Source organism: Moschus berezovskii, chromosome 27 (genome assembly GCF_049115385.1).
Source record: "Moschus berezovskii isolate FMDL1 chromosome 27, NW_MosBer_1.0, whole genome shotgun sequence".
Classification (NCBI taxonomy): domain Eukaryota; kingdom Metazoa; phylum Chordata; class Mammalia; order Artiodactyla; family Moschidae; genus Moschus; species Moschus berezovskii.
Window position 1 is genome coordinate 42,694,210 of NC_142486.1, and position 25,844 is coordinate 42,720,053.

The window sequence follows — 25,844 nt, forward strand, 5'->3', positions numbered from 1 at the left end:
GAGCCCGCGTCTGAGGCTCTGCAGTCCAGGCCCAAGAACACAGGCATGCTGGGGACAGTACTGACACGTGAGGCTTTAAAACCCTCAGAAAACAATAGCATATGGTACGTAGTATTTTCTGATCTGCCTTTGGCAGCCACTATTTTGTATATCGTAATGCATTCCACCTCATACATTTCAATGACTTTCTGGTGCTTTATTTCTGTGGTGGGGCCAATGATACACTTTGGCACACACCGGCCCGACTCGCTTTGTTTGAGAGAAGCCAGATTTGGTTTTCCTGGTTAAGTCCTGATTATCTGAGACCACACAGGAACAGGAGCGAGTAAGGCTCACCAAACCATAGGAAGGACAAACCCTAATCAGACCGGAGCTCTAACCCTGCCTTTTCTCACAGTGACCCAGTTCTCAACAGGCAGCCCGCTGCCCTGAATTTCCCTGCTGTTCTCTGCTCTTTCAGTAAAAACGCTAACAAGCCAACAGATTCACGTTCAAGTAAAACAAGGGCGTCAGGAGAGGAAGTTCACAAAATGGTGAAACCAAGTCCCAAATAATTCAAACCTGGAAGTTGCAGTCACCCCCAATCTTTAAAAAATGCATTTCCTTCCAGTACAGCTGATTTACCATGATGTGCTTTTGAGCGCAATGTTTTAGGGTCATAAGAACTTTACACGGGGACTTGATTTCCAACGTGGGAGTCACACGAGAAGGTCTTTACCTTCCCTCCTCAGTAAGGCAATGCTATAAAGTCAGACACAGCCCAGTAAAGGCCATTACCTGTCGATGCGCAGAATCCTCATCTGCGGTTTCATTTCCAAGTTTACCACTGAAGTCATGCACACAGGCAGCTTCGCGCTGGGCGGCGAGGGAGCGTTTCTCTAGGGCAGTGATTCTCTTTTCCATGTTCTCCTTCAGGGCCATGGCCTACACCGGGCATTGCAGAGGAGAAAAGCTAAGTCGTTATCATGGAACACTCCGATACACTTAGGAGTAACAAAGCTGGACTAACTCCTAAGTTTCAAATCAAACAGAAAGTTAGCGTCCTCAAAATTAAACTCCTAGACGTGGCAGTTTTCTCAGACGTGAGGAAAAACGCACCTACCTCAAAGGTCACATTGGCCACGATGGGCACCCATCTGTCTGAATGTTCTATCCGGCCACTCAGTTTACCAAGCTTCTTTGTTATATAATAAACCCAAACAGCAAACAAAAAGTATACTAAACTACCCTGTTATTGCAAGAATTCCAGGAGGGAAGGTATCTGGCATGAAGTCAGGACCTCTGTCTGCTACACCATACAGGCAGACTTGACCCAGAACAGGGAGGGACCGCCAACAGACCCAAGAGGGAGCTCTGAGGCTTGTTTCCTCGGGTAACAGTTGGAAAAATCTCATGCAATTTCCTCAAAATTAAAGTAAGAATATTAACGAGTGGAAACAGAAGTCAAAGTGTAACACAACTGGAAGCAGTCTTCTCAAGCAGAGTTAAACCACACGTATGAAATGCTCAAACCAGGACCAGAACTTGCTGCTGGTGCGACTCCTGTCCGCCAGCTCAAAATCCATTTCAGGTCCCTCCGCAGTCACTAAGTAACCAATGTGGGCCAAGTCCTAACATTAAAAGTGAAAGGTCTTCAAAACGCTTTTTCCAGAATTCTCAACGTGTTAAACCCTGCCACCTAATCTCCTCCTGTTGCCAAAGAGTAGTGTGACAAGGTTATACAAACATGTGCAAATATTTCTGTTTTGAGTTCTCACACAGAATTCCTCACACCAAGCTACTAAACAAGTACACCTGCTGGAACACATGCTGGAGGGGCTCTGTCTGAGACGGTGTCACGGGGGAGGGGTGGGGCAGGGTGGGCGCTGTCTGTCTGCATCCAGAGGAGAGGTGAGGCTCACAGGAGGAGGCCTGAACCCCCAGCACTCTTTTGTTTTCACAACCACCGTGAGGTAGTTTCTCATAAATCATGACACCCGCAGACACGACCGCCAGAAACATCAGGATTCTACACAGTTACACAGCTCGGGCCTGAGGACCTGAGGGTGAGCAAACGCCACTCGACTGGTCGGACTGCCGGGATCACTGTCACACATCCCTCCCTGTCAAGGAGCGGAACCTCAGCAAACCAGAGAAGACGGCCAGGCAAGCTGCCTCGGCAGAGCCCACACAGCATGCTCCCATCTCTCCGAGAGAACGGGCTCCACAAATGTCACCAGACTCGCCTGAGCGGATCAGAAGGAAATTTCAGCATCGTCAGGAATACATTCGACAGGCAGGTGGGGGGGATGAACTGGGAGACTGGGGCTGGCATATATACACTGCTGATACTAGGCATCAAGTCAACAGCGAGTAAGGACCTAGTGCACAGCACAGGGAAGGCTCCTCAGTGCTCTGTGGTGAAGGAAATGGGTAGGAAATCTAAACAGCAGGGATATATGTAGAGATATACATATATACATGACTGATTCAGTGTGCCGTACAGCAGAAATTGACCCAGCGGTGGAAAGCAACTACATGCCAAGAAAGGAATGAATGGATAAATGAATGTTTTCAAAGGAACACACTGGGCCCCCCAGAACTTGTAGAAATGAGGAGTCCACACCCAGGGTGCAGCGCAGCACAAGGGCTCCCCTCGTGTTGCTCCACTGCCAACGGACCGCCGGGATCAGGCCTCTTCTACCCCAGAGACCTCGACACAGAGGCGGGGAGGCAGCCTGTCGTGGTCTCGCCAGAGCTCTGCTCTTGTTCACGCAGCCACCCCGAGGCTGAGAGCACCGGGAGAACAAGGGACCCACAGCCACCTCAGGGCAACAGACACGGCCGCCATCACTCACTTCGCGGACATCCCGCTCCAGTTTCGTGTTCACTTCCTCAGACTTGAGGACGTTCTTCCTGGCCGTGTCCAGGTCCTTCTCCAGCTCTCTCACGTGGGCAGAGATGGCTGCCTGGCGCTCTTTCATCTGCCTCTGCTCCCGCGACTTCTTGTCTATGACTTCCTGGAGCTCGCGCATCTTAGCCAGGTCTGGCTCCTGGCTTTCAGAGCCGTCGGACGATCTCTAAAGGGGAAAGGAAGCCTTAGACAGCCTTGTTTTGGGAGGGAGGGAACACAGCACTTCCAGGAAATCGGCGAGGTCAAGACTGCCTTCTGCACTCTGGGAGCTCACAGGACCCTCACGGCCGCTCAGACCTACATGGTGCCCTGGTGATGTTGTCCATCCCGATTAGAACCGGGTGATTAGAGTCAGACTTTGTCTTCTCCTGGACAAAGGGGTGCTTAAGAGATCCTGCAGCTCTGAGCTACAAGTCTAGTTTGCTAGTCATGAAAATACCCCAGGTGGGCGGGTCCTCAATCAGAAAGATAAATACCATGTGATGCCCACCACTACAGCCTTCATACTTTTTTAAAATGAAAGGATACAAATGACTAACCCTTAACTGAAATTACATGATGACTGATCAAACTTACCTCTTTATGTGTAGCACCTAATTCTTCTTCTAACGAACGACACCTTTCAAGTGCTATACGTAACCGCTCTCTCAACTCAAATAAGAGGGGTCGAGTCACTGTGTGTTGATGTGTGTATACACGTTAGTGCACTCCTCATTCTATACTCACCCTAATACACGGCTACTGGAACAGAATATCTTTAATGGCTCTCACTGATCTTAACATCAAGAAAAGCTGCTTGTTAACAGCTTTAAATTCTAAGTTTGAGAGAACAAAATGTTATCCTAAATTAAATTCTATTGCCCAGTTTTTAACTGCAAACTGATATACAGAATAGAATAAATCTTGAGACATTTATGCCAACTAATACTTTTTAACTGGGGGCTTCCCAGGTGGCTCAGTGGTAAAATTTCGCCTGCCAGTGCAAGAGGGCAGCTTCGATCCCTGGGTCGGGAAGATCCCCTGGAGTAGAAGACGGCCACCCACTCCAGTATTCTTGCCTGGGAAGCCCCATGAAGAGAGGAGTGTGGTGGGCTACAGTCCACAGGGTCGCAAAGATACGGACATGACTGAGCATGTACGCAGGCGACACTTTTTAACCATGGAAAACTCTGACTTCTTACAGAAAAAATGTTTTTACAAGCATTCAAGAAGCTCAAGAGTCAACTAGTTACATAAATACATGCATCATCCACCTAACAAAGCAGCAAGTGTACAAATCCAGGAGGCCGGGTGGCTGGTACCTTCTCATCCAGGGCCTTGTGGTATTCAAAGAGCGATTTCAGCGCTCTGAGCACCTTCAACTCGCTGGTCATGCCGGCTGGGGGCTGCGCCTGCTGCTTGCCCGCCGTCATCTCGAGGGACGGCACGTACCGGGAAACCAGGCGCTCCACGTGCTCCAGCAGCAGCTGCAGGGCGGGGACAAAGGAGCACCTTCAACCTCATACTTGCATTCAGGGCCGGGAACTCCTCTCAGCCTCACTCTAAAGCCGAAACCATGCTAAGGCACGTCAGAATCCCGCCAGGTCAGTCTAAAGTTAGAGTGGACTTCCCAGGTGGCCCAGTAGTTAAGACTCCACACTTCTGCAGGGGTCATGGGTTTTAATCCCTGGTCGGGGAACTAAGATCCCACACAAAGTGGAGCGTGGACAAAAATGTAAGTGAAGAGAACTCCCCCTCACATGTACTAAAATTACATTATCTCTCATCATAAATTTGAAGCAAGGTATGAGAACCCCAAACTGATCCACCCCAGTCTGCTCAGTGGGAAGATGTGAAAAATGACTTGAAAAGCAGACAGAGTTTAAAGTCAGCAACACGGAGCCCAGCGGTGACCCTCGTGGGGCAAATGTCAACACGTGAGAATCCCCCTACTGACCCTGGTGTTCTTTCTTTCGGCTCTGAGCTCAGCGAGTTCTTCTTCCCTTTCCAGGAGCTGCTTCTTGTATACATTTACCTCCTCGTCAGAAGCTGGAGACTTCTAGGAAACAATTACATGAGTCACTAAATGCGAACACAGACGAAAAAGAGAGCGAGACACTGAAGACTGACCCTGCCGAGTCTCTCCAGGCTCCACACAAAGGGTCTCCCTGCCCCCAGAGGAGAGGAGGTCCGCCGACCCCAAGACCACACACGCCACCACAACTCAGACCGGCCGTCAGCCTCCACCTCGACCTGGCGGGCAAGCAGCCAGGGAGAACCCAGAATCCAAGCCTGCCTTCTCAAGACCCAGGGACGTCTGAGAAACGTTCCTAAACATAAACCTAACAACAAAGTGGATGAAGAGACTCTTAAACGACACACAGACACGTGACCTAGAACCACTGGGGACAGCGAAGAAGAAAGGTAAGGTCTACAAGGCCACCAGGCTTTGGAGTGTTCCTCTGGGAAAAAGGCTGATGGCACCCCAAGGCCATCTGTTAGCTTGAGTCCACTGAAGTCACACAGTCATTCAATAAGCTGGTTACGATGTTAAACTCATGTTATATGTATTTTACCACAATTTGCGTGCACGTGGGGCCGTCCACGTGGTGAACTTGCTCAAATTGAACCACATGGCATCATTCATTCTTCTGTTTTCCCTGGCACAGATACAAAAATCCTGGGCTACGTATCCCCTATTACATACTGAGTATTCGGCACCCAGAACAGTGCCCTACACTTGTAAGAGGCATGTAGTAGACATGTGAAGCTATGAGGGTGTATGTTATACATGTGAGCAGTAGGTACCCGTCATTAAAATCCCAGACACACTGGTCTGTGCTTTGTAAGACAGGGGACGTTAAGGGGCTTAGCCTTTCTGCTTCAAGGACTGACTCTCTAGCTCAGTCCACGTGCCCCAGACACTCCTCCAGCCAGTGTTTCCCTTCTTGTGGGGCCCCCGCCCATCCTCCGCGCAGCACCTGCACAACCTCTTACAAGGTCAACCTGCTGGGGTCGAGCCTGCCCACTAAGGTCAAAACGCCCTGCCCGGCAGGGCCCACAACCAGGCTAACTAAAGGAAACACAACCCCAACGCTTCGCCGGGTGAGGGCCAATCCGACAGGCCCAGCCCCCGGCTGCTCTCACCTCAGGGCCCTCTGCTTCCAGGACTCGGTCTGAGGCCAAGCTCCTCCTTGTCTTGGCCTTTGCTTTGGGTTTGCAGCACTGGAATAACGCCCACAGGCGGGCCCTTCTGCGACCCATCCTCGCGGATGGGGGCAGCCCCCCACCCGGGGCAACTGCTGTTTCACGGGAGGATACCTCAGCTCCTGAGCTATCCCCACCGCTCTCACACTCCGACCACCACTCTCACACACACCGCTCTCTCACACACACCGCTCTCACACTACGACCACCAGCACCACTGTCTCAAGGAGAAATGGCACAAAGGCTCTGCCCGCAGCACGTCTCCCAGGAGCCCGGAACCAGAACCCACTCAGTCACAAGGGGCTCCGTGGTGACAGGGGGCTGGGCTCAGGCCCACCATCAAGGGTGCAGGGCGGGGGGAGGGGCTGCCAGAAAGACGGCAGGGGAGTGTGGGGTGCGGGAGAAGGCAGGCCGTGCCCGCAGCTCAGGCCCACTGCCAAACATGACCCTGCAAGGTACTGGTCACAGTCAGACCGAACAGTTTAAACCGCTTCAGAAACCACCACCGCTAGGCATGAGCACGTCTTCCAAGTGCGCTTCTGCCCCCTCCACCCCTGAAACAAGCCTTCAGTGAGGCTTCTGAAAGGGTACCCCTGAACTCAAGGGCGTCCCCAGAACCCACCCAGCTGAGGAGGACTCACCGCGCCAGCCGCCCCTCACTCTCACCCTGAGCTCAGTCCTCCCTGACTGGCTCCCTCACTCGAGCTCAGCAAGGGCTTGACCAACCTCGCTCCAGGCACTTAAAATGAACCCACAGTGGGTACAGGGGTTCATTCAACCGGCTGCAAACTCGCCCTCTTAACGTCGACCCTGGGCTGCCAGACGACTCTGCCCCGTGGGGGCTGCACGGTGGAGGTCTGGGGTGTCCCTGACTCGAGCCGTGGCAGCCAGCGCCTCCCAGACCCCGCCAGGTGCTGCCTCTCCCTCCGCCCCCGAGTCTCCCACCCCGTCTCCTGGCTCCCACCCTCACGGCTCTCCACTCGCCAGGGCACAGGCCACACTGCTCCTGGCTCAGCCCGGACCTCTGCTGTCACTTGAGGACCTCAGTCCCCGGGGTGCTTGGGGTCCTATATCCACCCATCTCAGCAATTACAGACTCTGGGAGAGACAGAGGACAGTTTGGGGTCCCGCCCGCAGTTCACCCTGAACACGTTCTCTTGTTTTGGCTTTATCTACTGGAGTTCTCTGAGATGTCTTTTTGATACCTCAACTACTGCTTTCAAAAAGACTGTAAAATCACTGCACTCAACTTCGAGAATAAAATCTTCACTTTCAACCTTAAAATGAAACTGGAGGGAAGACTAAACGCAGTCAATTTTTCAAACTGACAAAGATAACCCACATGTGACTACGTCACAGAACACAGGTCACGTAACCCCTCCCTCCTCAGCCTTCTCCACCCCCAGCCGCCCGTCGTCACAAGGCCTGCCCTGGGCCGGCAGGGGCAGGGGAAGTGACCTGACCGGCTCCTCTGTCCCCAGGGCGCATGCGCCGCTTGCTCCACCTTCTTCACAAGTTCACGTGGCACTGAAACAGCCCGCGAAAGCTGGGGATTCTGATCAGAAACACAACCGTGGGTACTAGGCAAGGACCCCTGATTCTTGTTTACCCTGGTAGCAAATAAAGATGGTCAATACAATTACTGTGACTGTTACATGCGGCTTCAGATAAGAGAAGACACCCAGGGCGTCCCACTCCCAGTTACAAACGCAAGCAGCTTGGAGGGCAGCCCACCGAGAGCTAGAAAACCTAAACACAGTTTAAAGGAGGTCCTTGAAAGTGAGAGTGAAGTCGCTCAGTCGTGTCCGACGCTCTGCGACCCTTTAGACTGTGGCTTACCAGGCCTCTCCGTCCATGGGATTTTCCAGGCAACAGTACTGGAGTGGATTACCATTTCCTTCTCCAGGGGATCTTCCCAACCCAGGGCTCAAACCCGAGTCTCCCGCATTGCAGATAGAAGCTTTACAGTCTGAGCCAGAGGTCCTTAGGCAGCCACAATCCAAGGTTTCAAACAGAAGGGAAGCCCAGTGAGGGAGCGGGAGAATGAAAGGGCCGCTCCTTTCCTCGGGGCATCTGAACAAAGCTGACTCTGCAAAGAAAAGGAAGGGAAAATGTCAAGCAGAGGGGACTGGCTAACACAGCTCTGGACGGCTCCTTGGGCTGGGAAGACAAAAATCTGAGCGGAGGCCTCACAAGTCAGTCCGGATGATAGACACCAAGCTCCCCAAGCAAAGGGAGGCACAGAAAATGTACCCAACACAGCCCAAACCGGCTGAGTGCTGAGTATCAGTCACCTCGTGATGCTCAGGAGACAGGGGGTGGGCTTCAGGACCTGCTGAGAAGGGGGGGGCCCTGGGAGGCACCCCAGGCTTCCAGACGGAGACGCTGGAGGGCTCCTCCCTGGGGTCGGGGGGACGGTGGGGTAAGGCTGCTGAGACTGAGCTTACAAGGAACCCCCCAGCCTCAAGTCACTCAAACCCTGAGTGAACAGAGAGCTCTGTGTCCACTAGAGGTCTGCGTCAGAGGAAACTCTGGAGAAGACAGCATCACCAGAACCTCTAGGGTTTTCCATCCAGAATGTCCAACATGCAACCCAAAAAGCAAAAAAGGGTGTAACAACAAATACGAGCAAGAGAAAAAGAACCGAAACAGATCCAGAGGTATCAATGTAGATCAGCATATCAGAGGTGTGCTAGAGGGATCAGATGCAAACGGCACCAGTTCAAAAATACACTTGAAAAAAGGAAAAATTTCTGAGCATCAAAAGCGATTCTAGAACTTTACAATAACAGTGAACTGAATTTAAGAACTCAAGTCTCTGGGCTTAACATCAAATTGGACGTAGCTGAAGAGAGGATCAGTGAACTGAAGGATGGATCGGTTAAAAAACATATATATGTGGGGGAAAAAGGATAGAATATATCGAAGGAGCCCGCTGTTAAGCTACATTGTTAAAAACTATAAATGGGGACCCTCATGGTGGAGAAAAGACAGAAAGGGGAATAAGAAACGCCTACAGGGGTTGAAACTTAAAGAGTCTCTTAATGAAAGTGAGAGTGCAAAAGCTGGCATAAAACTCAACATTCAAAAAATGAAGATCATGGCATACGGCCCCATCACTTCATGGCAAATAAATGGGGAAACAGTGGAAACAGTGACAGACTTTATTTTCTTGTGCTCCAAAATTACTGCAGATGGTGAAATTAAAAGATGCCTGCTCCTTGGAAGGAAAGCTATGACAAACGTAGACAGCATATCAAAAAGCAGAGACGTGACTTTGCCGACAAAGGTTCATTAGCCAAAGCTATGCAGGAGCTCATTTAGTACTAGTTCATTTAGTCAAAGCCAGCAGTCATGTATGGATGTGAGAGTTGGCCTTTGAAGAAGGCTGAATGCCAAAGAATCAATGCTTCTGAACTACGGTGTTGGAGAAGACTCTTGAGAGCCCCATGGACTGCAAGGAGATCCAGCCTGTCCATTCTAAAGGAGATCAATCCTGGGTGTTCACTGAAACTCCAATACTTTGGCCACCTCATGCGACGAGTTGACTCACTGGAAAAGACTCTGATGCTGGGAAGGACTGGGGGCAGGAGGAGAAGGGGACGACAGAGAATGAGATGGCTGGATGGCATCACCGACTCGATGGACATGAGTTTGACTGAACGCTGGGAATTGGTGATGGACAGGGAGGCCTGGTGTGCTGTGATTCACGGGTCGCAAAGAGTCGGACACGACTGAGCAACGGAACTGAACAGAACTGAACTGAAGGCTGAATGCCAAAGAATCAATGCTTCTGAACTATGGTGTTGGAGAAGACTCTTGAGAGCCCCGTGGACTGCAAGGAGACCCAACCTGTCAATCCTAAAGCAAACCAGTCCTGAAGATTCATTGGAAAGACTGGTGCTGAAGCTCTGATACTCTGGCCTCCTGATGCGAAGAACTGACTCATTGGAAAAGAACCTGATGCTGGGGAAGACTGAAGGCAGGAGAAGGGGACGACAGAAGATGAGATGGTTGGATGGTATCACCGACTCGACGGACACGAGCTTGAGCAGGCTCCGGGAGTTGGTGATGGACAAAGAAGCCTGGCATGCTGCAGTCCATGGGGTTGCAACGGGTCAGACACTGAGCGACTGAACTGACTGACAGGGACAGTGGCAAGACTTGGTTCAAGAATCGGACCATTGACCCAAAAATGAAAACCACACATTGCTTTCAGCAGCTCTGCGGGTGCCTAAGGCAAGAGGAAAATGTTCAAGCGCTCAGAGGAAAAAAGGTGTGGCTTTGAATGGCACAGCAACACTGAGAGCTGACTTTTCAAGAACAAGGAAGTTAGAAGATAATGGACTGGCATCTGTAAAATGCTGAAAAACAACCACCCACCCAACCTGGAATTCTATACCCCACAGAAACACTCTTCCAAAGTGAAAGCAAAATAAAGACTCTTAGGGCAAATGGAAATGAGACAACTCATCACCCACAGACATGAACTAAAAAGTATTAAGGCAGTGCTCTGGGAAAAAGAAAAGTCGTCTGTGACAGAAATATAAAAAACAAGTAAAGACCAACAATGAGGTAACTGTGAGGGTAAATATTAACTCTACAAAACAATGATGTTAACGCCAGAAATATATCTAACAATTTAAAGGATAACAGTGACAAGGAGGAAACAGTCGTGTCAGGGAGGCAGTAAGAGTACTAAGTTAGACTTGAATGTAAAACACACGCTCTATCTGTGAATGGACTCCCAACAACCTGACAGAGGAGTACAGAACCAGAAAAAGACTTCACACTTCTACGAGAAGCAAGAGAAAAGAACACAGAATAGGTCAGTCAGACAGAAAACAAACACGAACACGGTGTCCACACACTGAAATATCAACATTATAAATAGAGCAAATACTCTCAGTAAAAGATAAAAAGTGTCAAACTGATGACAATGAAAACTATACATTATTCAGAGGTTCCTGTTAAGATGGAAGAGCTTTTAGACAGGTGAAGGTAAAAGATACCCAGGCAAACAAGGACAGAAAACTGATGTGGCCATATCACTGTCAAATAGTGTCTAAAGTAAGAAGCATCACTAGCATTAAAAAGGAGCTTCTCATACTGATGCAAGTTCAGTCCAGCAAGAAGATGAGGATTCTACATTTGAATGTACTGAATCACATAACCTCAAAATATCAATACATAAAACTGACAGAAATAGAAAAGGAGTAACAGCCAAGTTCATAATCACAGTGGGAGACGTTAAAGACACATCTCTCAGGGAACTGGGCTCCCTGGTACGTAGTCACCTGCAGCCATGAAGTTCCTGATTGCGGTTGGCTCTATGATGAGATGTGCTGCAAGCATGAAACACACACTGGATTTTAAAGACTCAGCATGAACAAAAGAACGTGAAATATTTCATTAGGTTTTCTCATGTTGATTACACACTGAAATGATAATATTTGGGGTGTGTTAAAATAAAATACATTGCAAGTAATTTCACCTACTTCTGCTTTACAAAACGGGGCTCCCAGTATCTGAATTACATGAGTCACAAACCTGATCTAACTGATACACACAGAACACTGCATTCTCACTGATACATATTATTTTCAAGAGCCCAAGGAACATGTAACAAAATGAATATATATTGGGCCACTAGGAAAGCTCAAGCTCTCTCAAAGGACTGAACTAACGCGGGGGACACTTAGGGACTGCAGTGGGCTGGCGGTCCATGTGCCTCAAACTGCACCCCGCACGCGGTGATGAGCCCAGGAGGCAGGCACTCTGGGAGGGCTCAGGGCAGGAGGGAACGGGAGCCCGTGCTGCGAGGACAGGGAGAAGCTGCAGGCAGTCTAGGAACCAGGAGACAGGCCTCACCAGACGTGGCACCCGCTGGTGACCTTGGGACGTCCCTGCCTCCAGTACTGTAAGGAACAACTTTCTGTTGTTCATCACTAGTCTACGGTGTTTATGACAGTGGCCCCCAAAGACTAAGAGGGGCTCTTCATGGGACTAAGCTAGAATTCAAACAAGGGTCACGAGAAAAACATCCCCAAACGTTAAGTTAAATGACACACTGCCTGGAGAATTTCATGGATGATCATTTTAAAAAACACAATGAAAATTAGAAACTACTTTTCCATAAAAAATCTGGCTTACTCAAACTTGTGGGACGCAGCAAACTGCGTTTAGAGGGTAACTTAAAGCCTTACACACATATACTGGAAAAGAAGGAAGGCTAAACATCAATTAAGCCTCCATCCCTGCTGCTGCTGCTAAGTCACTTCAGTCGTGTCTGACTCTGTGCGACCCCACAGACGGCAGCCCACCAGGCTCCCCCGTCCCTGGGATTCTCCAGGCAAGAATACTGGAGTGGGTTGCCATTTCCTTCTCCAACGCATGAAGTGAGAAGTCAGAGTGAAGCTGCTCAGTCGTGTCCGACCCTTAGCGACCCCACGGGCTGCAGAAACCAGAAAAAAAGCAAAGCAAACACAATGCAGATGAGAAAACAAGGAGCAGAAAATAAGGACACCGAAAGCAAATATGGAATTTTTTCAAAACAAAGCCAAAAATGGGCTCTTTGAAAGGACTGCCAAAACTGATAAACCCCTAGAGAGACTGATTAAGAAAAAGAGACAAAGCACAAATCACCAATATCAAGGATTTTTCAAAGGGGAGACAACACATCTTGCAGATAAGAAAGATATGATGAACCACAGTTCACTTACTAACTGGAGTCTGCTGGCCTCAAGAAACTCCCAGCAGCGGGGAAAGGCTTTGCGTAACTAGACCCAAGAAGACATACAAAATCAGAAAATTTTATTTGCATGAAAAACATTACATCTGAAATTAAAAGCCTCCCCACAATCAAACCAACTGGTTTTGCCAATCACTTCTTCCCAAAATCAAGGGAAGGAAACAGTCATCTCACAGGAACTCCGGGGGTAAACAAGGAACACTTTCCAACCTTGTTTTATAAGACTAGCATAATCTTGATACTAAAACCAACAAGGAAGAAGTACAAGAAAGTAACATTACAGACTCTGAATATCGATGAAATAATCCTAAATAAAACACTAACAAATAAAATCCAACAGAAGGAGAATACATCGAGATCAGGCTGGGGTTGTCTTAGAATCACAAAATTTTTGAAAAGTCAAATCACCACATAAAAGAAAAATCACCTGTTTCAAAATCTACAGAAAATAAACTTAAGAAAAATTCATGTAATAATTTTAGTGCATGACTAAGAAAAAGCGCATAGTAAACGAACAGAGAAGAATTTACATATTTTGATAAAAATATCTATAAAAAGCTAACATCATATGTGAGGGTGAAATACCGAGAGCTTTCCTCTGATAACGGGAAAGAGACAAGGATACGCATTCTCACTACTTCTGTCCACCACGGTACTCGGAACTGGAGACCCTAGTCTGCACAATAAGGCAAGAAAAAGAAAAGGGTTGTCACAGCTGCGAAGGGGGAAAAAGCACTTATGTGCACACATAATTGTGTACACATAATAAAATACAATTAGAATGATTTGAAATAAATGGATTTAGCAAGTGAATATAGAAAAGTCGATTCTATCTCTATCTATTAGGAATTTACAATGGCACTGAAAATATCAAGATATCCAATTAAACAAGTTCAAGACTTACGGCAAACTACAGACTTCTGAGATAAAGAAGATCTAACAAAACGGAGAGCTATCTATACTGTGTTCACGGGTTACAAGAACAGCATAAAACACACACACACACGCAGAGTTAACCGTGTGAGGCGATGCAGGTGTAGGGCCATCACTCCACGACGTCTATGGGCATCAAGTCATCACAGTGCAGACTGGAAACACACACAAACTGTATCTGCCAGTGACTCCTTAGTGAAGCTGGGGGTCTAAAGTCAGCGCCTGGCACCTGGTAGACGGAAGGTGTGGGAACCCGGGTTCACGTGCAGGCTGCACACACCCTCAATCACAGGTGAGGCCTGAAGCAACCCAGCCACTCTCCATTTTTCTGTTTCTGTTTTTCTCTGTTCCTCTTGCCGTTTCTGTTGAACAGATTCCCAGTATCGAGTGAGCAGCATCAATGCAGCGTAATGTTTCCCCATCTAAGGCGGGAGCATGTAACCCCAGCAGACCTCCCAATCGCCCCGAGATAACTGGGGTGCCCCATCACAACAGAAAGCAAAGAAACACGACATTCCCCAAGACAGAGCTGCCCGGCAGCAGTGGGGACTATGGTCCACCAGACTTCCCAAGGGGACCCCCAGGGGCTTGGATCCCACACTGGGCCCCTCCGCTTGAGGCCACACTGCTTTTCCACCATTCTGGGAGTCCTGGCAGAAGAAAGCCAGGCCACGGAAGGGGGATGGTGTGGCCGGCCCATGGGACGCAGGGTAGGGCTGACTTGGGTGTGTGCTGGGTTCCACGTCCAGTCACCACCCTTGGAGTGTACAAAGTTCTTGGGATCATTGCAGGTTTTTGGCAAAAAGCAATGGAGCCGAAGTCACCTAGGATGGTTTTTAAGAAGAAAACCTCACTGAGGATTCACTCAGCACCAGCCTCGGCCCCTCGTGAGATGCAGACTCCCGGCAGTCAGCCATGGCTGTGCCCGTCGCCCGCCCGGGCAATGGGAGGCCCCCGGACACCGGGTGCCACGTGGGGTTCTTCCCCCACTTTGAGTGAAGGGCTGCATCCCCCTGGATGAACCCGACTCACCCCTCCACCTCTGATGCTGAGGCCCCCGTGCCTCCCACGACCGGAGGATCCAGCCTCTCCCGGGCCTCCGTGTCACTGCACAGGCCGTGTCCGTGCGGCTTCAGCTGGCAGGGTGAGTCCTGCGCGGAGCCTCCCAGCTCGCTGGCCCCGCTGCCCACATCGGGGCCAGGCAGGAGCACCGCGTGTCCACTGAAGGAGCGGATGAGGGCCCCAACAATGCCGGAGGAGATGACGAGGGGGAGGTGAAGGGGGCTGAGGTCCAAGTGTCAGTCCGTGATTCAGGCATCAGTGCGTATCGACTCATTTAACCTCAGGACAAGACTGTGTGTCGGCGGGTGGGGGGCAGGTCCTGCCACTGTTCTCACCTTGGAGCCGGCAAGTTCACTCTCAGTGTCCAGGGACAGCTGCAGCCACTGGCCACACAAATTCATGCTCCCCCGTTCTGGAGGCAGAAACCTGTGATCAAGGTGTGGGCAGGGCTGAGCTCCCTCCAGAGGCTCCAGGGGAGGGTCCCTCTGGCCTGGTCCAGCCCTTGGGAGACCCCAGGCCTCCCTGGGCTTGTGGCCACATCACCCCGACCTCTGCGTCCATCTGCACAAACCTTCTCCCCTGGGTGGTTCTGTGCCTCAGATCACGCCCTCTTCTCTTCCAAGGACACCCGTCATTGGATTCAGGGTTTTCATGCATCCTGGGTGATCTGGTGCAGCGGTCAGGAACTTACTTCCATCTGCCGAGACCTTTCATCGGAATAAGGTCACCTTGGCAGGCTGCAGAAGGATGGACGGCTTTTGGGGCCACCACTCAGCCCACTACACTTGTCATGAAGCCACAAGGCAGAGCCTCACTGGGCTTGGTGCAGGGAACTTCGAAGAAGCAGGGCTCCAGTCCTGGGCTGCCTCAAGAACACACTTAGGATCAGGACACTCGGGCACAAGGACCAGATGGGCAAGGCTCAGAGGTGTGCTGGTGGGCGTGGGGCTCACCTGCAGGGAGCCTGGAGCCTGACGTGACGCCCCAGGGCTGGGGGACACAGCGCATGGTTTGGGAATGGACACATCCCAGCACGGACGAGAGGAGGCAGGCCCAGGGGCTCAGGCCAGGGGAGCCCAGATCTTCCTGCTGCCCTCAAGGGGCCGGTCAGATGGGCACAGCAGGGAGCCGTGATTTCAGCAACCTGGGTCGGAGTCCTGGTCTGCTGCTGTGTTGTCTCTGGCGAGTGACTCAGCCTCTCTGAGCCCACCTTCGGCTCCTCTGCAAATCTTTGCCACGCGTGACTATCTTCACAGTTGTGGGGAGTTCTTGGTGCTCTCAGCAGCCCCGCCCAACCCCGTGGCTGGGGCTATGCCGCCTCTCCACGACCTTGAGGCCGATAAGACCACCCCTGCACAGACTCTCTTTGCAAAGAAGCTGGAGGCCGCTTCTCCTACCCCAGGAGCCCTGGGGCACCGAGACCCAAGAGGCAGCAACGCCTCTAGCCTGGGGGCTCCCGTGCAAGGGGCTGACCGCATGGGGCACTGGGAGTGACTGTGGATGGCCCCATACAACCAACCCCGTCTGTCCTGTTACAGCCCAGCTTTATTTCTGTGTGCTCTGCTCAGCCGCACGCAAAGACTCAAAATCTATTCCTTCGAGTCCGTGCAGATTTCTCTCGATGGTGGTCAAGAAGCAGTGCCCGGGCCGGCATCCCTGGGAAAACACGCTCCGCTGTTTACATGAGTGACAGGGTCCCTCCAAGAAAAACATCTGGCCGGATCAGGAAAGGGGCGCGGGACTCATTGGACAAACGGGATGTCCTCGTTCTTACATACATGGGATGTTTTAAACGCTGGCACCCAACCTGACAGCAGCCTGCTCCTGGCGGGAAGAAACCGAGAGACGCCGGTCCCCTCCCCGAGTCCGACGCCCCAGACGGTGGCTTCTGTCCGGACTGGCCCCTCGGGTGGGGAGTCTGGAGGCCACAGAACCGCAGGGGCCTCGAGGCTTGGTGTGGGCGTGGGGAGGGCCAAGGGGATCGGGGAGGCGACAGGGTCAGGGCCCTTGCAACGGACTGCCACCAAAGGCTGGACAAAGACAAGAAGAAAGAAAACGAACGCCACGCCTTAAAGTTACTCAAGAGCCAAGAAGGCCCAGAAGAGTGACCAGGACTGCGCCATCCAAGGTGGGCGAGGGGAGGAGGGGGCTCGCCCGGCGCAGACTGGACGGGGTTAAACCTCCGCTCTGGCTCAACTCACAGGAACAGAGACCCCACCGCAGTCACTCCTGGCACTTTCCTTTTCGAAGGAAGAAGGGAATCACAGAACAAGCAACACCATCCCCGTGGGGGACTCTTGGCGGTCGAGGATGCCAAGGGCCCCTCTGCATCCGCACGGCTGCCTAAGCCTGCGTGTTGTGCATCACGGTCACCCGTCTCCGTTGAGGGGAGGCCCCTGAGCTTGTTGGAAGGTTGGCCTCAGCGAGGCCGAGCTGGGGTCCCTAGCTGCCCCCAGAGGGCCCCGTCACTGCCATCCGGGAATTAGGGGGTGCCGAGTGCTCAGACCCGAGGATGGTGGGGGCAATTCCACGGCATCCTGTGTGCACCCCTCCTCGGCTCAGGGTCTAGCAGGAGCTGTGGGGAGCGTGTGTATACGGCAGGGACACACAGGACACCTCCTGAGCACCGCCGGCCAGGAAGCCCTGGAGCCCCGGGGGGAGGCCTGGGCCAGACTTCTGACCACCACAGGGGCCTGCTCAACCTCCCCTTCTCTGTGCCCTCGGCTTCCTCAGCTCCAAGGATAACACCACCTCTCAGAGAGCCTCTGATGCCAGGGCTGCTCTGTGGGAGGGGTCGTGTTCTGCGCCAATGTGTTCAAGGCACGTGATGCCTGGTCAGTCTCTAATGACCGGCTGCCCTGGGGCCTGCCTGCTCTTCCTGTTGGCACCAGGGTCCTGCATGCGTGTGAGTTGGCAGGCCCGTTCCAGGCTGGGTCTGTCTGCTTAGGTGACAGACGTGCCTCCTGGGAGGAAGAGCATCTGGCACGGGGTGGGCCTTGTCCCCTCCTTCTCCTGACTGGCGCCAGGACCAGCCTCCTTCTAGTTCCCGGACTGGGAAGACAGGGGCCCTTTCGGGGTCACCTGAACGTGTCATCTCATGGGAGCGTGGCTTTATGATATTTGCTGAGTGATCCGGGGGGGTGGAGGGACAGTCCTACTGAGCTCCTACTGTGTGCTGGCAGAGGATGTTCCCGCGGTCCTTCCTTGACTTCTGGCAGCATCCTCGGGTCCACTTGAATACTCTTGGACGAGGAGGCAGGCTTGACCGCCACTGGGGGCTGACCCTGGCTTGCTCATGCCCGCCCTCCACCTGGGCGGCTCCTGGAGGGGACAGGAGAGGGCTCAGTCCCTGGGCAAGGGTCTGCAGGGAGGCCTTTCTGCACCGTGGTTCCTACTGACCACATCTGCACCACCCTGGAGGAGCGGATGTGGTTACTCGGGCACGGTCACATGGGTGCTGGCCTAAGCATGCCTTCTACACATGCTGGACATGGTACCCTCGACTGTCTCCAGTGAGCCGGACCCAGAACGTGGTCTCTGGGGCTGCAGGACTGGCTGGGGCGGATTGACCCCTCAGCTCTCGGCATGTGGTCTGGCTCCCAAGGCCTGGCTTGTTGAAGGAATAAAAGACATGTATTCATTCACAGGCCTGCTTTGATGATGGGTGGGTAGGTTACTCAGATCCACCCTCTCATAGAAAACAATTATTAAAAAAAAAAGAAGTGTCACGCCTTAAAGTTGCTGAAGACCTGAGAAGACCCAGAGGAGCAACTGCCCAAGATGAGGGATCTAACAGAAGATCCCTCCCTCTCCGTGGAGCCAGACTCCCAGGAGACGACACTTTCAGGTGACCCAGAAAGGGCCTCCCTCCTCCAGCCACGGGAATTACAAGGAAGGTGGTGCTGGTGCCGAGCAGGGGAAGAAACAGGTGAAGACCCCAGTGGGTGCAGGCACATCAGCCCGTGACCTTGGTTCAAGGGGATCCTATCCATAACGCCCTCAGATGAGTGGAGAATGCAAGTGCCAAATCTTTCTGGATAAGGGCACCTTCTTCCCAGGCTTGGGAACTGCCCCGTGGGTTATGGAAGGGTGGTGGCCAGTGGGGAAGAGCGCCAGGCCCATCAGGATGAAAGACAGCTGGAGGAGAACCAGCAGAAGTGACCCCCTCAGCTTTGGGATTCTGAGACGATTAGATGGATAATAAATCTAATACATCAGCTAAGCTCACCTCTTTTAGAGAAATAAACCTCAAGATAGAAAGGTCCTGCAAAGACAGGAAACCATTAAAGAAAACGACACAGCCAACTTGGAAAAGAACCCAACAGAACATGCAGAAATAAAACGTGTCATAACGAGAAGCGAAAATACAACAGACACGTTTGAAGACACTTGACCTCTTCAGGAAAGGGAGACATGTGGGCACAGAGCACGGCCATGCTGATAATGTATGCAGCCCCCTGCCCAACCCCCTGCTCTCCAGGAAGAAAAACCAACCCCTGATCTGCAGCTGCATCATTTGCCAATTTCTGCGCTGTAAATACTCCCACCCTGCCCTGATTCATGTACCAAAGGGTTAACACCCTGCTGGCAGAATTCCCGATGAGACACAAAGAGCTGACTCTGGCACACCACCGGCCGAGAGACATGGGAGGACGTCAGAACCGCAACCCGAGGGGCACAGATTTCAGCCCGACTACCTGGGACCCAGGCAGAGCGGTCCTTGGGGAACTTTAAAGACAAGACTCTTGAAACATGTCTAGAATTCACTTTATAACTTTGCCATTTCCTTCTCCAGTTTATTACAAGTTCAGTTCAGTACGCTTCCCAAAACCAAGAGAGTCCCAAAGGAAGCCAGGTGGGGTGGATAAAAGCCTCAGCACTTAAGACTCAAGAGACATAAAAACTTTACGGGCAAAGAAATGCATGTGTAATGGTGGAATTATGAATAGAGATATGAATCGCTTCGGGACTAGACAATGGCCCCTGACACCTCATCGTAGGAGAGGCTCATGGCATAGGCACTAAGCCTGGGGGTACGAGTGAGATGGGGGCTGAAGACCACGTTTTGTTGTCGTTCAGTCACTAAGTCACGTCCGACACTTTGAGACCCCATGGACTGCAACACACCAGGCTTCCCTGTCCTTCACCATCTCCCAGAGCTTACTCAAACTCATGCCCATGGAGTCAGTGATGCCATCCAACCATCTCTTCCTCTGACGCCCTGTTCTCCTCCTGCCCTCAATCTTTCCCAGCATCAGGGTCTTTTCCAATGAGTCGGCTCTTCACATCAGTTGGCCAAAGTACTGGAGCTTAAGCTTCAGCATCAGTCCTTCCAATGAATAATTTTCACGGTTGATTGCCTTTAGGATGGACTGCTTTGATGTGCTTGCGGTCCAAGGGGCTCTCAAGAGTCTTCTCCAACACCACAGTTCAAAGGCATCAATTCTTTGGTGCTCAGCCTGCTCCACAGTCCAATTCTCATGGTTCAGGGCAAAGAGTCTGACACGAAGGCCCAGCACCCAGGTTCAAGTGCTGGCTCTGCCCCTGCCGGGCCCAGTGGCCTTGGTCTCCTTGCCCACCTCTCAGAGCCTCAGTTCCTCCCCTCGGTAAAGGGATCTGACCCTGCACCACAAGCCGGGTCGGGATGCCCACACAGGGCGGGGATGGGGGTTTGCGTCCAGGCTGACAAGTCCCCGAGAACACCTGCTGCTGCACTGTCTTTACATGCGGAGTTGTCGAAATTAGACTTGAGGTGCCTCAAAGTAGAGAACCCCCACCCCAAAGTCCAGGCTGTGAGGACGGACCCCCGCCCCCAACTCCACGCTCATCACCACACTTAGCCAAGTCGGGGAACTATCTCGGACACCAGCTCATGCCCACAAGGCCTCAGCTGGAAACTGCAAGAAACACGTCCTTCTCCCCTGTCCCATGTCCATGGCAATGCTGCCCACCCCCTGGCAGGGAGGACGTGCCATCACCTTCATTCTACAGATGGAAAAACTGAGGTTCCGAGTGCGGAAGCCATGTGCCTGAGGCTGCTCAGCCCCCAGGAAGTGGTCAGGCTGGGTCTGGACCCGCACACGTGGCCTCAGAGGGGCTAGGCGGGGTCTGAGCCTCCCTGGGAGCTCAGGTACCCTCACCGCCTGACTATGGGTCCTGGAGTCTGGTGTGGAGGCGGCTACCATCCTCCAGCAGGCAGCTAGCTCCTCGCTCGCTTTTCAGAAAACAACATCGCACTACTGCTCTTTTTGTGGCCAACTGCAGCTTTAAACGTCTCTAATTCTAGAGATTTTAGGGGTCAAAAAACACTCGAGGCCAACATTGCTCTTCCCTGTGAAAGAAGGGAAAGATGCAGTTAAGAACTGCTTCCTATCGCAAGTCCCTAGGGAAAATAAAGTCAACAGCAGTCTAACATTAACAAACTAACATGCTCAGAGTAAGTTTTCAGTACGAAATCTCATCGTTTTACTAACACATACGAAACTTCAGTTGGAGAGAGAGATTCTTTGCCTGGGAAGTGGGCAACAGAGGACTTACAGGGAATTTAAAAGACCCTCTCTCTGCCCAGTGATGACGCTCTCACAGCATTGTGCTACACAAAGAAAGAACGTGCACTTTACTGTTTATCTTCCCCGCAAGGCTCCCTACTTCAAATATCTCAATCGTGGCTGGGGAATCTCTCTACAAAAATCCATCTCAATGTTCAAAGCACAAAACAAAGCTCAGACGAATACAGTACCTAAGATGAAAAAGGGATGAAAGAACCTACAGTCCTTTCTTCTTCTATTAATATGGCACTGGTGGATTCGGGAGAGACGTAGAGGCAGGAATATTAGCGGATGAGAAAAAAATAAATAAATAACGGAGGAGGAGGAAAGAGAAGGTAGCACGGGAGGCTTTACTAGTACTTTACTTACTTAATTTATTACTTTACTTACTTTACTATTACCTGACTTTCCTGACAGTTTCAAAGCATTTGGGGGGAGGGGGGGAGAGGAAGAACCTGTTATTTCACTAAAGAAAAAGCAACACTGTAAGAAGAATTGCATCTCAATTATCTTTTATTTTCAGCTCTATCCCTGCAAGCCAGCCCACTTAAGCTTTTACATCACTTTTGTATCTTATTACCTCTATGTTGGGGTTTGGTGCTTCAAACAAAGACTTTTTTGTTCTTTTCCTTCTTCTTCTGGAAGTAAAAGATAGCACTGATTTGCTTAAAAGTACGGATGGGAAAAAAAAGAAAAAAGTACGGATGGAAACCATTATCTTGAGGTGGTTCTTAATAACAGAACTATGGATTTCTCTATCCCTTTGACTGTCAGCACACCACTAAAGGCTAAATGAAGGCTCAAGAGGGAGGTAACATCCCCCTTGTCAAGTCTCTGTTTCCCTGCTCCTGTGATATTGGCTTTGCCAAGTAACCCAAGTCCCGTAAATAAACATTACAGGTCTCTCCAAACTACTTCTATAAAATAAGATCTTGTTTGACCAACCTTATAGAGAAGTCATTTATTTCTACAGCTGCTGAGATGCTCTGCTGCTCTTGCCTACATTCAGAAGGGAACCAAAATTCCAAATTTCATTTATTCTGGGCCAAAAACCAGACCTTTTGTCCTCCTTCCTAGATATGTTGCAACTTCAAGTTGACTCCTCTGCCTAAATTAGTGGCATATGCTTTTGCTCTTTTAAGAAAGAAAAAAAAAACACCCCTTTTTCCCTTACTGAGGAAGGCACCTAACTCTGATAAAGGCCTCTAGGAAGATGCTAAAATGCCTTGACCAGTTTAACAGCACCTTATTTCAGAGACTATGTTTGAACCTCCCCGCCGAACCCCAAGGGCAAACAAACGGAGCGTCCAAGGGGGCAGAGGGGGAAGCCTCCAGGAGGAATAGGCAGACTTTGAAAAACTGACGGGAGGGAGGAGAGGGGACAACTTTCAGGACTAGAAACAGGAGGCAGTCCAGATGCTGCCGACGCCGCCAGGGCCCGGGAAGCCCCGACGCCCCCGCGCCCAGCCCTGGGCGCACTGTCCTCCCGCCCGCGGCCGCGTCCTCCCCCCACAGCCCCCAGCGGCCCGGGAGCGCCACACGCCCCCGCGGCGCCGACCGAGCCCCACGGCTGGCGCAGGGGGCGCGGGCCACCCTCCAACAGGCTGCTCGGCGCGGGCTCGGAGACCCAGAGGGTCAACCCCGTCCGCCGGCAGCGGCCCGCCGCGGCGCCCAGCCCCAAACTCGGGCTCCCCCGCGCCGCGCCGGCCCGCCGCCCGCCCCGAGACAGCCCCGAGACACCCCTCCACAGCGCGGCGCCCACGCCTTTTCTCTCGGCGCCGACGAGAAGGACGCTCCCCGACGAGGACGGACCGCGGCTGCTGGTGCCCGCCCGGCACAGGGTCAGACCGAGGAGCGGGCAGCCGCGGCGGCACCTCCTCAGTCCCCGCTCCCGACTCCTTTTCCCGCTGCGCCGGAAAGGAAGGGGCCTGCACGACCCGGGACTCACCTCACACCTCGGGGCCGGGCTCCTGGGAGGCGGGCGCGGCCGCGGGTCCCTCAGCTACACGGAGCCAGCGAGGAGCGCCGGCGAGCTTTCGCGACTGCCGGGGCGCGGGGGCGGGCGGGGGCGGGCCGGGGCGGGCGCATGCGCGCGCACGGACGAGGAGGCGCGCTCGCGTTTTGTGCCCAGCTTCTGGGTAGCCGGAGAAGGCAGTGGCAAGCCACTCCAGTACTCTTGCCTGCAGAATCCCGGGGATGGAGGAGCCTGGTAGGCTGCGGTCCGTGGGGTCGCTAAGGGTCGGACACGACTGAGCGACTTCACTTTCCCTTTTCACTTTCATGGATTGGAGAAGGAAATGGCAACCCACTCCAGTGTTGTTGCCTAAAAATCCCAGGGACGGGGGAGCCTGGTGGGCTGCCGTCTCTGGGGTCGCACAGAGTCGGACACGACTGAAGCGACTTAGCAGCAGCAGCAGTTAGATTACCAGATACATCGTATATATGAAATTGCTGCTGCTGCTAAGTCGCTTCAGTCGTGTCCGACTCTGTGTGACCCCAGAGACGGCAGCCCACCAGGCCCCACCCCGTCCATGGGATTCCCCAGGGAAGAATACTGGAGTGGGTTGCCATTTCCTTCTCCAATCCATGAAAGTGAAAAGGGAAAGTGAAGTCGCTCAGTCGTGTCCGACTCTTAGCGACCCCACGGACTGCAGACTACGAGGCTCCTCCGTCCATGGGATTCTCCAGGCAAGAGTACTGGAGTGGGTTGCCACTGCCTTCTCGGATTTGAGTGCTACCCGGAAGCTGGACTGGAAGTGCGAGCGCGCAGCCGAGCGAGCGCAGCGCGCCTGCGCCGTCCGTGCGCGCGCATGCGCCCCGCCCCGCCCGCCCCCGCCCGCCCCCGCCCGCCCCCGCGCCCCGGCAGTCGCGAAAGCTCGCCGGCGCTCCTCGCTGGCTCCGTGTAGCTGAGGGACCCGCCGCCGCGCCCGCCTCCCGGGAGCCCGGCCCCGAGGTGTGAGGTGAGTCCCGGGTCGTGCAGGCCCCTTCCCGTTCGGCGCAGCGGGAAAAGGAGTCGGGAGCGGGGACTGAGGAGGTGCCGCCGCGGCTGCCCGCTCCTCGGTCTGACCCTGTGCCGGGCGGGCACCAGCAGCCGCGGTCCGTCCTCGTCGGGGAGCGTCCTTCTCGTCGGCGCCGAGAGAAAAGGCGTGGGCGCCGCGCTGTGGAGGGGTGTCTCGGGGCTGTCTCGGGGCGGGCGGCGGGCCGGCGCGGCGCGGGGGAGCCCGAGTTTGGGGCTGGGCGCCGCGGCGGGCCGCTGCCGGCGGACGGGGTTGACCCTCTGGGTCTCCGAGCCCGCGCCGAGCAGCCTGTTGGAGGGTGGCCCGCGCCCCCTGCGCCAGCCGTGGGGCTCGGTCGGCGCCGCGGGGGCGTGTGGCGCTCCCGGGCCGCTGGGGGCTGTGGGGGGAGGACGCGGCCGCGGGCGGGAGGACAGTGCGCCCAGGGCTGGGCGCGGGGGCGTCGGGGCTTCCCGGGCCCTGGCGGCGTCGGCAGCATCTGGACTGCCTCCTGTTTCTAGTCCTGAAAGTTGTCCCCTCTCCTCCCTCCCGTCAGTTTTTCAAAGTCTGCCTATTCCTCCTGGAGGCTTCCCCCTCTGCCCCCTTGGACGCTCCGTTTGTTTGCCCTGGGGTACGGCTGGAGGTTCACTTGTAGCCTCTGAAATAAGGTGCTGTTAAACATGTCAAGCGGAGAAGGCAATGGCAAGCCACTCCAGTACTCTTGCCTGGAAAACACCATGGACGGAAGAGCCTGGTGGGCTGCAGTCCATGGGGTCGCGAAGAGTCAGACACAATTGAGCGCCTTCATTTTCACTTTTCACTTTCATGCATTGGAGAAGGAAATGGCAACCCACTCCAGTGGGTTAATAGCAGCAGCAGAGGCCTTTATCAGAGTTACGTGCCTTCCTCAATAAGGGAAAAAGGGGTGTTTTTTCTTTCTTTCTTAAAAGAGCAAAAGCATATGCCACTAATTTAGGCAGAGGAGTCAACTTGAAGTTGCAACACATCTAGGAAGGAGGACAAAAGGTCTGGTTTTTGGCCCAGAATAAATGAAATTTGGAATTTTGGTTCCCTTCTGAATGTAGTCGGACAGAGCAGCAGAGCAGCTCAGCAGCTGTAGAAATAAATGATTGCTCTATAAGGTTGGTCAAACAAGATCTTATTTTATAGAAGTAGTTTGGAGAGACCTGTAATGTTTATTTACTGGACTTGGGTTACTTGGCAAAGCCAATATCGCAGGAGCAAGGAAACAGAGACTTGACAAGGGGGATGTTACCTCCCTCTTGAGCCTTCATTTAGCCTTTAGTGGTGTGCTGACAGTCAAAGGGATAGAGAAATCCATAGTTTTGTCATTAAGAACCATTTACTCCTCAAGATAATGCTTTCCATCCGTACTTTTTTGTTTTTTTTCCCATCCGTACTTTTAAGCAAATCGGTGCCATCTTTTACCTCCAGAAGAAGAAGGAAAAGAACAAAAA

The 25,844-nt window shown here is 52.7% G+C and overlaps 1 protein-coding gene and 1 long non-coding RNA gene across 3 annotated transcripts in view; one reads left to right on the forward strand and one right to left on the reverse strand.

The window, feature by feature from the left end:
• LOC148773719 (liprin-alpha-1-like) overlaps positions 1–25,844 on the reverse strand; it is a 219,025-nt gene that overhangs the window by 13,764 nt on the left and 179,417 nt on the right. The window contains exons 2-5 of the mRNA XM_088833153.1: positions 4,830–4,931; positions 4,195–4,359; positions 2,838–3,059; positions 778–924 (exon numbers count right to left, since the gene is read on the reverse strand). Coding sequence (XP_088689279.1) covers positions 778–924; positions 2,838–3,059; positions 4,195–4,305 — 480 coding nt within the window. The 5' untranslated portion in view covers positions 4,306–4,359; positions 4,830–4,931. The remainder of the gene's footprint in view (positions 1–777; positions 925–2,837; positions 3,060–4,194; positions 4,360–4,829; positions 4,932–25,844) is intronic.
• Positions 23,839–25,844, forward strand: part of LOC129536011 (uncharacterized) — an 85,673-nt gene continuing 83,667 nt past the window's right edge. Inside the window, exon 1 of one of the 2 annotated variants that reach the window (XR_016036629.1) lies at positions 23,839–24,333. This is a non-coding gene — a long non-coding RNA (uncharacterized LOC129536011). The remainder of the gene's footprint in view (positions 24,334–25,844) is intronic. The other variant, XR_016036628.1, reaches the window with a different exon arrangement.